The sequence below is a fragment of the Corvus hawaiiensis genome, chromosome 8 (assembly GCF_020740725.1).
Source record: "Corvus hawaiiensis isolate bCorHaw1 chromosome 8, bCorHaw1.pri.cur, whole genome shotgun sequence".
NCBI classification, from domain to species: Eukaryota; Metazoa; Chordata; class Aves; order Passeriformes; family Corvidae; genus Corvus; species Corvus hawaiiensis.
In genome coordinates this window covers 29,773,658-29,787,952 of record NC_063220.1, presented here as the reverse complement: position 1 = coordinate 29,787,952, position 14,295 = coordinate 29,773,658, and the positions used below count along the sequence as shown (strand labels likewise).

Sequence of the window (14,295 nt, the reverse complement as noted above, 5' to 3'; positions counted from 1 at the left end):
GAAGACTCAAGCTCCAAGAGCAAAGTGCAAGGAAAACAGTTCTGTGTTGTCTCTCCTCTACCACGATAAATAATACTGTTGAAATTGGAGTAAAGTGGCCTCTAAAGCACCAGGACTTGCTGGAAGATTTGTTTCTATGCATTAGAAATTTTTTGTTGTAAGCTAAAGTTGACTGGTTTTTCAGTAGATTAGAACTAAGCAAGCTACTACTTGGTGAGGCATTTCTAAAATACATTTGAAAGCTGTATAAATACAATTTTATCATGTATTTTTATCATGAAAAGCTCAGCTTCTATACTTTTCCCCGAAGGCTATCTTGGACAGAAATGTGTGCTTATATATTGAATAAAAATGGAGGTATTTTGTAAGATTTCTGAGTAGTTTAGGACATCTGGGATTTGGTAGCGTGTAACATTTGCTTTTACAAAATAGGACAACTGGGAAATATAATGATACCTTTCTGGGGGAAAAAGAAAAAGAATGGTGTGGCTTTTTGGTGTCTTGTTTTTCCCTGTTCTCTTTTTTTATTATACTTCTCCCCCTCTCTCTTTCTGCACAGGGTGGGTATTCTGCTCCCTCCTTCTCTCCCTGGCAGGGCTCATTCCAGGGCATCCCTCGGAGTGTTCCACCGCACCGCAGACAGAGTGAGTCTGTACCTCTCACTCATCTCCCTCACCGTGTTCCAGTAGAAGCTTCCCCTTTGCACGCACTGTTCATCTCGTAGTCTCCTCCTTTCTCAGGCAGATCTCTCTCCAGGCATACACGATAGTCTGTGGCTAACCAAACGCTTCCTTCAGCCAGCGTACGAGCAGCTACGACTTATAGCTTTATAACAGTCATTAAATGCCAATAGACCTCAGCAGTTCTTCAGGCAAACCCGAGTAGGCCCTTGTTTCCAGTCTTGTCTTAACATCAGTCTTGCTTGCTGCATTTCCCTGTTCTCCATGGCTGTGATGCACTCTCCCGTCCATGTGTGTGTTCTGTTTGCTCATGCGTCCGCACGCGCGTCTGTGGGCGTATTTACGTGAACGCATCGTACAGAAAAGTGTTGGTGGGAAAGTGTCACTTGCGTTGTCTCTCACAAAAAGTTTTAACTTTTTAGAATGGCTTCCCTCAAACTAATTTTCCAACCCCCTTGGTATTTGTTGTAAAAAGGCTTCTCTTACATTGAAGTGGCTGTTGCACAACTTGCATGTTTATTAACGTTCCTTATGTGCTAGCTACAATGTGGGCTGATGTAGGATGCATTTGTTCACTTGGCTTCGATCTGCAAAACAAAAGACAATTGCTGATTTTAAAAGTGTATGCTTACGTAGACATAGAGAAATGGTAAGTCTTATTTCGTGCTTTGGTATTGCATTATGAACAGATAAGTGTTTGAAGAAATATAACTACTTTGTAACGCTAAAGTTATATTTTTTAAATGTACTGTAATTTGCAAATTACAGTGTTTGTCTAGCAAAACTCAAGAGTGTATTTGGACAAGAAATAAAGGAAAAAGTAAAATTATGGAAACAAAGTAAGATTTCCAGGGCCAATGGAGATCTGAAGAGTAAGCTGCACCTTGGAAAACTAAGCTTACGTGTATTGCACACTGCGATGATCCTTACTTGCATCATCACAAGAAAAAATCTTACATTTTGTGATTTGTGTTTCAAATACTCTCTTGACGTTTCTGTGACAATGTTCATGTAAACAACTCATCGGGAATGCACAGCCTGTTTCATGGGCTTTTCTCTGTGCAATAAGGGATGTGCTTCATTTTTCTGTGGTGTTTGATGTGGGACTCTGTGTGTGTAATGAACTTAGAACCCCAGAATCTGATGATTGTGCCTTCTGTTGCTGAGTGGAGGGCCCAGCAGTAGCACAGCCTGGGTAATTCACTGTCCTATTGAAGAGACTGACTTCAAGGAGATCGGTTTTAGACCTGAGGATCATATAAATGTTATGGTTTTGGGGCTTGGTGACTGGAGAGTCAGAATGGGAGGATGGTGTCCCAGCTGCCATGTGTGAGCCTCTGGTGTCACATCGTTCACAGTGGCTGCTTAGCTGAAGAAGAATACTTTACTAATCTTGCTAGTTTTCTGAGCCTCCACCTCATTCCTCCAGTAACAACAGTGGCCTCTTACTTGGGATTCCACAGTAAACTTTTATTGCTAAAGCAGGTTGGATTTTTTAGTATGCATCTTGCGTATTGCATTCTATGAAGTACTAGTGAAGGAAGTAAAGTAGATGAAAATGGGCCCTTGACTAGTTAACCTAAACTATAACTAATGTATTGTTTAGGAAAACAAGTTTCCACTAGTGGAGTGTTCCACTAGCTTTTAAGTCCTAGGTTTACTCTAAAGAGCCATACTGGGAATGAAAATCTAGTATAACTTAGGAGGTTCCTTAGACATTTTTAATGAAATCCTCTTCACTGTGTGAAGAGTTCTGTAAAGTAGAACATTACTGGAATGGTCACTAGTAGTATTCTTTCCCACTTGGTTCAGTGGTTTCAGTGTGCAGGTTTTTGAGCTGGTATGAAATGCCACATTAGGGGGTTTTGAGGCATGTGGTGAGCTGGGCATCACCCTGAGTGTAGGACAGCCTGACACACTAATGTCAGTGTTCTTTTGCAATAATACAGACAGAGAAGATGATGGAAACATGAAGTAGTCTCAGGTTTTGTCTGGTTGTGTTTTCTGTATAGACTTGGAAGTCAAGCACTTCTTTCCTAACTTCTGGATCCTGAAGCTAAAATATAATCTCTGCTTGTGAATTCTGCAGGTTTCTTCACTGTGCTGTTGATAGCTGATGGATACATAGATCACTTACAGGCACTGTAGATTATGAGGGTATAAATCTGTAAACTGTTCATATTACAGTGTATAAACAACTAAAAATAATTTCCCTCCTGCTGTACAGAACAGGAAATATATCCCTGCTAGGTAATACTACACTAGTGTAGGTTTATGGTTCTTCTCTCTATGCACCAGTCACCATGTCAGCAAGCATATCACTGCACTGCAGCACACTTCAACGTTGGATGTATGTTTTTCACTTTTAATGACAATTAATTTTTAATACTTTCACATTTATCAATTTCATGTTTCTTCACCAGCCTTGGAAACAATTCAGCACTTTGCATCTCATAAACACTTTGATAAAAGTACATTGATTTTGTCATTTTGGGAATAAAAATCTTATAATTTTGTTCTGTTATTCCCACGTGTCTTGAACTAAACTCCTGTGTAATGGTCATTTATTTTTCATTTGGTTTTAGGATATATTTTGATGACATCTCAAGCTTTGTTCAATACAATTAAAACCCTTTCCATTTGTGTTCTGGAGCTTTAATGAGGCAGCTCTAGAAACAAACATTTAGAATACACATTGGTAAGGAAGCAATCATGAGCTTGTATTGTAATACAAGAATATTACACCACCTTCTCCAGGCCCCTTACCCCAAGTGCTTCTCCACACAGAAGTGCTGATCAAAACTGCTTTGTTATTCAAGCATTGCAGTTGTTACATCTCCACTTACTGTGCACGTCCTGGAAAAAGTATTTAGACTTTTTGTATGTAAGCATTATAGTCAGAGATAATCTAAGCAATTCTAGCAGGTGACACACAGCTTATTATCACCAGGAAGAAAGCTACTCTATGCAGTGTAAATCAGATGCAGGCTATGCTTTTTCATGCATTTTCTTTTAAATAAAGGCACGTTGCTCAGCACTGAAATGTTTCCAAAGCTTTTTTGACCAATACAGCTTCTTTGGAGGGTGTACAAAGTGTTTGTGTTAGAAGAACCAAGTTGCTCCAGAGCATTAGCTGGCAAGTTCTGTGACAAATTATTAAAAATGTCCTGGAATCATTACTTTACTGTCTTTTTAATGTAATTACTTTTGCTCCACGAATGTTCAGCTTTATGAAGAAAAGTCTTTTAAGAAAAATTCTTTCCTCCCAATTTGGGTAGTTGCAGATTCAACTACAAGAGAAATGTCTCTTGTACCTAACTAAATTTATGTTTGCAAACAAAACTTAATTCTGTATATCGTCGTATTTATCTGCTTGCTGCACATATATCTATATTTGTAGATGAAATACCTGCCTTGATTTAGGTATCTATTACTTTAAGTAATTTTTATTTGAGAAAATAAAATTTTCTAAGTTGCGGTTTCTGTACAGACTATGGAGAAAAAAAAGTAATGCTGTGCCACATTACCAATTATTTTACTAGTCTCATGGTGGTGGTGAATGGTAGTTTAAAAAAAATTAGGGTTGTTTTTTGTCATTATTTGAAGTCATACTCCCTACTGCAGAATCCTATATTTCAGTGTTGAAATATGGATATAATACAGCTAGATCAAAGGGAAAGAAAAAAAAAATGAAGTTCAAAAAGAAGGTATTAGCAAATGCTACAGATTTAAGGTGTGAAATGTTGATGTTTTCCAGAGGTGGAAAATGAGAGCTGTCTGGTGTAGCCTTTCAGCAGGGCTGTGTCTGCACAGGCCTTGGTTTGAAATGATGGCTTATCCTGTGCCAAGGCAGGGAGAGGAGGGATGGCACAACTGATGAGGAAATGAAAGAATTATGAAGCAGGGTTTCCGACCCTTCCCTTCCACTCCTTTCCAAAAGGAACCTGTGGTAGTTGTCTCTTCCAACTCATGAGTTGCTAGGAAGATGAGTTATTAAAAATACAGGCAACATGATCCAAGGATAGAATGCTGTGCCTTTTATGACCTTGTTGTTCGTGGTTAGATATTGAATGTATATAAGCATGGATGCAAAGATTTTTGATTTATACAGTTGTAATAATACACAGAAATTCTAGTTGCAGTATTTGGAGTATAAGAGATTAACTGTGTTAAAAACCTTAAAGTTGTAAGAGCAAAGGTATTCAATGCAGGTCTTGCCATAAATATTTTTGTACTGCATTACTTAAACACTGTTGCTACCTCTGGTTCTTGAAGACAGATTAAAAACCAATGGGGGATGTGGTAATTGCAATTGAAATGGGGAAAAGTTGCAGTTCTGTCATGGCAATTGCTCATTGTTTTGTCTTGGTCCTCTGACATCATTGTCCTTGTCTTTTTCTTGTCTCTGCTTTCCATTATGCCATTGGCAAGGAGTTGAGAAGTTAGTCCATTACTTCTGTGATAAAGCGTGGTACAGTACAACTTCAGATTTATTCCTGTCTCCCCCTCACGCATTTTCACTGTTGGGTTTTTTCTTTGCCCTATGCATGATGCATGTCTGTGGGAGATGTGCATGCAGTTCTCAGATTTTCCATTGCATCGCTTCCCTCCTTCCTCAACATACTGCAGGGAGAAAATGCCCTTATTTCATTCTATGGAGGTATTATATAGGGAATCCAGATGGGGATCGAGATAACCAAAGCAAAACTGAAGGGGATTTTCAACTAAAGATTTTGAATGAGTATCACTGTCATGACCACATTTTTAACTTCTTTAACAGTTAACTTGTTTAACAGTACAACATGATGTTTCAGTTTTCCAACACAAAGCTAGTACAATCTCAGTAGTTTCATAACTGTGCAGTAGTAGTAATCCTTGTCGTGGATGTCATCTTTCTCTGGATGATGTAACAGCCAGTGTTACTTGAGAGAAATAATACAAAAATCTCTTAAGCAATGAGGTAGGGAGTGAATTGAGTAATTTTGATTAGCACATCAATACTTGGAAGGCTTTGAAGCTCTTGCCAGTACAGAAAAATCTGTTTCTTTGTGCAGACAGGAGCATGTGCACAGAGCACTTTGTCTAATGTACTCCAGTTTGAGGAGAACTAATTGTCTCCAGTTACATTGCACTTGAATTGTTCGAGTCCAACTTCGTGTTTTAGGAGCATCCCAAAGGAGTGCAGGTGTTTGTCTACCACGTTTCTATATGGGACATAAATAGAAGTCTGGGTAGCATGGCAGTTTGTACCAAGTCATGGTCTGTCCCAGCCCAGAAATATTTCCAGAAGTGCTCTCAAAACAATGTAGATGAAACCCTTTTTTCATCAAGGACTTGTGTGAAATAAAATAGTATGCCTTGAAAGCAGAAGGCTTCTTTATCTATTTCTCCTCCTTCAAGTGATGGAATTCACAAGTACTTCAGTCCTTCAGCTGGCTCATTGTTTTTACCTGTAATATGGTCAGAATTTCCAAGACTTTCTTTGTAAAAGGAAAACTTGTATTTAAGGCAAAGATATGGGATGTGGTGACAATAATTCAGTTGTCAGTGTTAGGTACCTTGTGAACTGTTACTTGCATATTTTGCAAGTGGCATTTTGCTGCTTTCAGTGTCATCTTGAATGTTCATGCGTGTAGCAATTTGATGAGATTAAAATCTGTAGTTGTGATAATTGGACAGACCTTGACTAAAAATCCACAATTAGAAAGCAGTACAGTACTTAAAACAACTGGGCAAAGCTGTTACCAGAGCTTTAGTGTCCTCATAATTCTGAGCACGTAGCTATTTTCTACTTCAGAATTGCTAACTTTCTGAGTAATAAGCTGCTTAGACTTTTTAAGGTTATGAAGGATAATGAGGAAAACATGTATCTGGCTATCTTTATATGTAAAATACAAAATTACCCAGAGGGAAAAGCTCAAATACTACCTAGTCTTTGTCAGAAGAATTCAAAATAGCATTATTGAAACCTTGATGGCTTTGTTGTATTTCAGATGTGTTCATGTTTAACTCCATTTTCCACACAAATTTAGTTTATTTTGTGACTTACCAGTTTTTTAATTTTGTTGTTTAGTAGACCTAGAATTATTTGATATTAAGTTAGAATTTTTATTGATCAGATTAGATATTTATCTGTGTTTTCAAAGACTGACATTTGAAAACCCTTCCTAGCTGAGGGGGAAATATTTTCTGACGACTATTTTTCCACATTTGACACTATATTGTGTGCTATAAATGTTTTAATTTTTTTTCCTTCAAGTAGGATTAGAAAATATGATTTATTTGTTGTAGTATTTGCATGGGAATCGGGTACATACTGCTTTGGTTTTTGCATTCATTATTAGCAGTTTTGGTTTTGCAGGTGAAATCTCAAATCAGTAAATCGTTTTGGCTAACATCTGCCTGTCAGCTCCTAGACTGGAAGGGTAATAACTTCTGTAACCCATATATAAACACTGGAAAATGGAAAAAAATATCTGGAGGACTAATTTTATTTAAGCTGTAACCCTCTCAGTGTACTGAATTATTCCTTGTGTTTAGCATTTCTTTCCGGTAGGGTTGTATGGTTAAGAAGGATTCACAAAGTTAAACTAGTTTTGGGTCACATAAGGAATAATAGTTTGGTACTCATTTGACACCATTTTGGAGGCTTCTTTGTCTTTTTTAAAAATCTTTTCCCTCTTTCCAAAAGAGTCATATTCAGACTGTTCAGGATATTTGCCTTCCATGTCTATCACTGATAGGTGATGTCACAGATCCAGATTTTCCCTTTGCTTACATGTAGAACTGTTATATTCTAAAGGGAAAACTGCTCATAAATAAAAAAAATAGAACGAGAAACCTTGATTATCCTCTCATTAACCATTAAATTTTTTCTTGATGAGGAATTTTGAGGATTCAGTTTTCAGTCGTAATCCTGCCAGGGAAAAGATGAAAAGCCTAAAGAATCCTGAGATGGGCTATGGCCCTAAAAGTTTAACAGGAATCTGGCATACACAGCTATCATCGCATTCTTCCCTCTGATTCAAAGAAGAGCTAAAAAGACCAGACAAATAATAGGTTTTCTCTTTACAACTTGTGAATAATTCAGGAGAGTGACTAAAATGACACTTTTAGTCAAACCTCCCAAACACAAACATTGCTTCATTTTTATTTGCTCTATTTCACTAGTAAACAGAATAAGCCTGTTTACTGTGTACATGCAATCTGTCAACTGGTGAGAATCCAGGTAGTTGAGTGATGACTAATTTGTAGTAATTCAGTTCCCCTCCTTTGTAAAGAAAATGAGAAAAATCATCCACACCTGCTAAAACTGTAGTTTAAATTGTATTAGGTTTTGGAGTTTGCCACGAATTGCAGAATTTTTAATAATGCTTCCAAGATCTGTATCCAAGTTGCAGGTCTAGGATGTACTGTGAAGCTAGTACACCATTAATCTTTCAAGTCTCTTTACAGGACAGAGCAAAGAGAATAGAAATTACCCAGAAGAGGTACTGGCAATTCTCTTGTCCGATGCGTGTCTGATTAGATTGTATGTTCTGAAAAAATGTAAAACCTTCTACAGTTACCTTTATCCTGTGGTTATCAGTGTAGTAGTGTGTGATCTCTAGTTTCACATGTACTCTGCTTCTTTATCAGCCCATTTAAAATCAGTTCAAGATTACCTAAGCTTTGTCTGTAGCCTGATTACCACATACTTCCATCAGATTTTCTGGCCTCAGTAAGGCAGGGAAAAACCTCTAAATGCACGTGGTCCATCAAACTCCTTTCCTGCCTGTGCAATAAAAAGGTTGGGATAGTTGAGGTCAGTATGCAGTGAGTAGGAACTGTAGGCTGGACACAGCTGTTGCGTTGGGTTAAGCACTTCATTAGAACTGATCTGCACCGACGTTAATTCTTGTGCTGTCCTGCAGATTTGGGTGAAACCATCAACCATGCCTTCTTCATGTTTCTTTTTTAAGCCGATCGGTTTCTTTTTGGTCTGTTTGTTATTGTTTATTTCAGTGCTGGTATATTTTTTTTCCACTTCAGTTACAAGTTCCATTTGTGCGCATCCCATGACCCATCCTGTTTGGCCACAGTCAAAGTTTTGATTTAAAGACCCAGATATACAGCCCTTACCAAGCATCCAGTCAGCGCACGTTGGATTCAGAGCGTATCTGGTGTCTTCTCTGCCTAATATATTCTTGTATTATTTTCTCTTCAACAGCCTCAAGTACTACAGCCTTCCAGCAGCCTTCCCAATTCCACAGACCTCGCCCAGGGAAAACTAATAAAAACTCCACATACCGAGGCCCACAGTGAATATCCTAAACCAGATCTGCATGACAATAGAAATGATCAGAATCCAAATGCTGCAAATGTCTCTCTCCCAAATAGCCTGAATGACGGAAACTCTTTAACGAGTGTACAGTTAAACACAAAAGATGAAAATGCATCCTATCTGGACAATTTGAAAAACAAAAACACTGAAGACCCTGGAGAGGTGGCTGATAATAAGAAAGGTACATTACCACCTCGTTCCCACTTTCAGACCTCTACACGAGCTGATGCTCCAGAGGTGCAGACTGGATTATCTGTGAAAGGTCAACCCTCATTCACAAACCAGGCTTCTCAGCCAAAGACTTCGAGAATCGCGAAACCCCCAACTGCTTTAGTGCCTCCTACCATGGCCGTTCTCGTACGATCTGCAGATCATTCCGCTGCTTCCAAGGAACGTGAGCTTCTACCACTGAGTAGTTCAACTCAGACACAGCCAACATCTGGGCAGGATAACCTAAAGGGTAAACAGAGTCAGAAAGTGTCTAAACTTCGTCCACCAACTACGTCCTTTGTTAAATCCAAGCAAGTGAGCAGTCAGAAATCCACACCAGTACCTCCAGAGCCTCAGAACACCTCCCTGAAGTCTAACATCCCAAGGCCACCAGCCCAGAGAAAGGAAAACGTGCAAACACACCCCGCTGGTTTGCATTCCGGGGGCAGCACGGCCTTCGGTCGGCATTCCCGTCTCCCGAAAACAAAGACACACTGAGGACGTACCCACATCTCACTGCACAATGCCATGCCATAAACCACTTCCTGTGTTGTGACTGCCTTGGAGCCTGCTGTACTTGCAGCCTGCAAATCCCAAGTCACTGTTCGAAATTGCACCTGTTTTAGGGCTTGCATTCTCCATCCTGCCGTGTTCTGAGGCTGATGTTACGAGCTGTGCAGTTTCTCTTGAGAATGCTTTATTTTATCGTTGGTCTGTAATAAAGATGGTATTGCAATCTTAGTCATTAAGCAAATACTGAAGTCCTGTGGTGACCACAAATGCCAGAATGCTGCACTATTTCAGGATGGCAGAAATTATTTCTTACCTCTGTTTGAGTTATTAGACAATGAAATTGCTGTTCTGTTTAACTTCTTGGTTCTGAGTACTCCTTAGGTCAGAGTGGTAGAAAATTTGACTGACTAGCAGATGTTTTATTGGCCATAATTCTGACTCTGTATTCCAGAGGCCTATGCAAAAATCCTTGTATTTATCATTCTCTCAAGACTGACATATTTAATGTTATTTAATCTGAGGGGTTGGGTGGGTTGTGTTGTTTTGTTTTGCTGTAATCTGAAGTTGCTCTGTTCTTTATTTATCCCGTTTTCACTGTTCACAGCCATTAGGCAGATTTCACAGGGTGAAATGAATCTTCTCGCTTAAACATCATCGTTTGTTAAACGATTGTGGTATGTTTTTATTGTGTTGAATAGACACATTACTGGGTAGGTTCTTGAAATGCAGTGCTAAGGATGTTTGTCCAAACCTTCCAATGCAGGCTCTTGGGAACTGGTAAGTAGGGAACCTCTGGGAATAAGGGGTCCAGAACACCTATGTTGAGGTTGCACAACATGCATTTTAATTAATATTTTAAACTTTTATTGTTCTGCTTGTATTTATTGATTTCTGTTTAATATTGAAAGGCTCTGAAGTACCTGACTTGAAATTTTGCACAAACTTTGCCATATGTGTAAGAATTTGAAACTATTTTACAGAATAAAACTTATATTAAAAATGCAACTATTTTTTAAAAAAGGAAAAAATTAACCCACTTACTTGCCTTGAGCAATCCTACTATGTCCTAATCCAGAGCTGGTACTCTTAAGAGTTTTTCAGAGATGTGTTATTTTGGTTTTGGGGTTTGTTTTTTTTTTTTTTTTTTAATTTCTGAAGAAGTGCATGATAAGTGGTAAGGAGCTTTTTGGGGAAATAAAGCAGAAAAAAAAAAATCAACTTTTTTGTGCTCTCTAGGAGAAGTTTTTTTTTTCTGAAAGTAGTCTTGGTGCACTCTGGGACCATGACACAAATGATGTGAGTTACATGTGTGCGTATCCAGAAAGCAGAAGCTTTCCAGAAGTTTGATGTTATGTCCCATCTCCAATTCTTCCCTTCTTTCCCATGACTCTCTTGGATGTTACTGGTTGGGGATTTTTTTCCTCCTGTTCTTGAGTCGGTTTTAAAATCAGCAGCAACAACTTGGCTCAAAATCTGTTCCTGAAGAGCACATAATGTCAGTAAAATGCAACACAGTGTTAGTTTGTTCTAGGCTCTGGCTGTAGGACATGGACATATTACAGTATTTTCTTTGAGAGAATTAAAGTGAGTGGGTGTAGACATTTCATAAATGAATTCAATATTCAGCTTCTATAATATAAGCCCTTTATCTGGGGCTATCCTGATGGACGCCTCAGTTGGGTGAAGGAAAAGAGTTGTCTCACCTGAGTTTTCAGTACATAGTTGATGTTCTAGAATCATTTTGCATTTCTCACACTGTAATTTTATTTAACTGACGATGAAGTGGAAAAATGAAAAGCTTGGGGGTGAAAAATGGGTAGGGGGAGATTCTTTTTCAGAACTACTTATATCAGTCTGAAATAAGGGAGCTGCAGGACTTTCTGTGAACTGAGGCGATGACAATGAAAGCAAGACATAACAAGACAAATAATGTTAATTGTGATAGTTGGTATAGGATCAGAAACCATAACTTGAGATTGCAGTAACAATTATGCTCCGGGAATAATTTATTTCCTTGAAAACCATTGGATCAGATGGCATTTAGTGTACGTATTTGCTTTAAATAAGAAAATAAAAGTGACTTTTTATATTCCCCAAAACTAGCTCCTGGCAGCTAACTGTTTCTCAGGAGTTTAAAGACTGCTGAGGGAATGATCAGATTCCTGGTTCATTTTCCGGTCCATATAGATTTCTATGGAAGGTGTGTTTTTTAAGTTTACTTTCCTTGAAGAGAAGCTGATTTTATTCTTAGTTGTATATGATTTTGTGTAAAAATACGATTTTCACCTAATGTTATTGACAGAGATCCATCATCTTCTGCTTCTTATACTGGAGGTATCGCCAGCCTGATCTAGTGATGTTTCAATTTTTATGTTTACATTTAAAAGTATAGATATCTGTCTGCACCTTTATTGAAAATTAAGGAGATTATCAAAGCAAATTAAGCAAAGAAAATCGAGATGATCAAGGTTTTCATTAAAAAGACAGTTCCTAATTTTTCTTTCCAGAAGAAAAAAGTTATATTTATATGGGCATGTATATATGTGTTAAAGGAACATAAGTAGATTATAGTCCTTTTTTATAGCATTTCCCCATTTTGTTCTGACAGATTAGTGAGACACTGAGCTGGAGCCAGCAGGATTTGATCATGGATGAGACAGATGCTAGCCTGGCTTGTGTTTGTGTTCAGCTGCTAACCCGCATCCCTCTAAGACACCTGCATGTTTGGGCTCTTCAGACTTTTCCAGGGAAGGCTCTGTTGCACGTATAGTAAGTCCAGAGTACGGGCAAAGGCTGTCAGGAGATGGGCAGCTGGGAGAGAAGTGGTGAAGTGAGGTTTGAAGCTTCACCTCGGTGAAAGATGGGGTTTGGGGAGTGATGGATGAGAGGGCACTGAGAGTGCTTGTCAAATGGGATTAAGTAAGTATTTTCAGGTAACATATCTACCTTATGAAAGGTGCAGATATATCATCAGTACTGGTGCAGATTATCCAAAATGCATACATTTAAGTATTTGATATCTTCAGGGGTTTTTTTTTTAGGTTTATAAAACTGATTTATTGCCATTTTTTTTGGTTTTGATTTCTCATTCTTTTGTGCAATATTCACAAAAGTATTAAACTACTGTTCAGTATGTGTGTACAGAGGCAATTACGCATTTTAACAAGTGAATAAACACAAAAGAAGAGAACAGAATTGCACTTTAAATGAGCTTTATTGCTTGGAGTTGTGCCTAAAATAATCTAGATGCCTCCTGCTGTGTGTGGCTTTTGTTCGAAACAAATTTCCCCGGTAGTGTTGCTGTTTCCAAGGTATTTTCACATCACTTTCACAGAATCAATATGCACTGTAGCATGTTTAAAAGTATTCATATAGTGTACTGAGTTTTTGTTGTGCAATGACTTTAATTTAACTGTGGAATTCTAACACTGATGATGCAGCCAGATCATTATTGCCTTCCCCTTCCCTGAAGCTAGAACTTCCTACTGCCAATCAAAGCTAATGGCAAGATTTCCCTAGGACTAGCATAGCTCTTAAAGAATAATGGTCCCAGAATATGGTTTTGAGAAAAGAAGTGCAATATTATCTCTCAGACTTTCTTGAAATAATTACGAAGGCCCTGAAAATCCAAAACAACACAATTTTAAAACAGTTCCAAAAAAAAAGGGTTCCTCAGCTTTCCATCTTGTAGCAGTGAGAGTAGACAAAACAACTAGACTGCATCATAGGTCAGTCCAGTTCATTTCATCCTTGATCAAAATGCTGACTTGTCGTAACAATGCCTGAAAACTGAATACCATTTGCGTGACTTCCTTTGTTTGCATGTCACAGCCATATGCACATTCTAAAGTGTCATACTGGGGTAGGTTGCATGTTGGGGGGCAAGTATTTCTGGTTTTGCACAGCACATAATCCTCCTAATATGGACATTTCCTTGCTGTACAAATGGAAATCAGTTCTTGAATTGGGCTTCCGTAACTGTTCCTTATCTTGTTACAGGGGCTTTTTTCTGAGCAGAGTGGATTTAATGTGACCCTGGTGGTAGGGCTCAGTATAGTCATCTTACAACTGTGCTGTCAAGGAAATTCAGTCACTGTTGTGGTAAAGCTGCTCACTGCCTACTTAATTGTAAAAGCACCACCATAAACCCAATATAATTCCTGTGTAACAAAATCTTCAATTCAGTACTAGCTAAAACAAGAGGTACCCTTGCTATCTGCTTTGTTGTTTTTGGTTTTTTAACACAGGCCAGAGTAAATACTGTATATTGGAATTTGCTTGTAAAGTTGATTAAAAAACCTGTATGTAAAAATTCTTTCCTCAATGTTGCTCTAGTGAATAAAAATAAAAGTCATAATTCTAATAAGTATCCCTTTCTCTTGACTATTCATTTGTATGTTTTTTCAAGCCATTGTGCAAAATGTAGATAGAACTGTAGACAGAAAATTTGGGGGGACAGGGAGATTAGGCTTATGCTTACAGTGGATTTTTTTCTTGGAACTATCTTTCTCCAACAGAAATGGCAGGCTTTTAGCATGAGACTGTTATTAAAGGAAAAAAGAAAAGGAG

At 38.2% G+C, this 14,295-nt stretch overlaps 1 protein-coding gene across 8 annotated transcripts in view; it reads left to right on the top strand.

Annotated features, from left to right (window-relative positions):
- Positions 1-14,095, top strand: part of CCSER2 (coiled-coil serine rich protein 2) — a 61,731-nt gene extending 47,636 nt beyond the window's left edge. For 4 of the 8 annotated variants that reach the window (XM_048310533.1, XM_048310535.1, XM_048310532.1 and 1 more), the window contains one exon: positions 8,890-14,095. In XM_048310533.1, the coding sequence (XP_048166490.1) occupies positions 8,890-9,711 (822 nt within the window). In that variant the 3' untranslated portion in view covers positions 9,712-14,095. Of the gene's footprint in view, positions 1-559; positions 645-5,111; positions 5,152-8,889 lie in introns of all 8 variants that reach the window. The other 4 variants (XM_048310538.1, XM_048310536.1, XM_048310539.1 and 1 more) reach the window with 2 other exon arrangements.
- Positions 14,096-14,295: the final 200 nt, after the last annotated feature.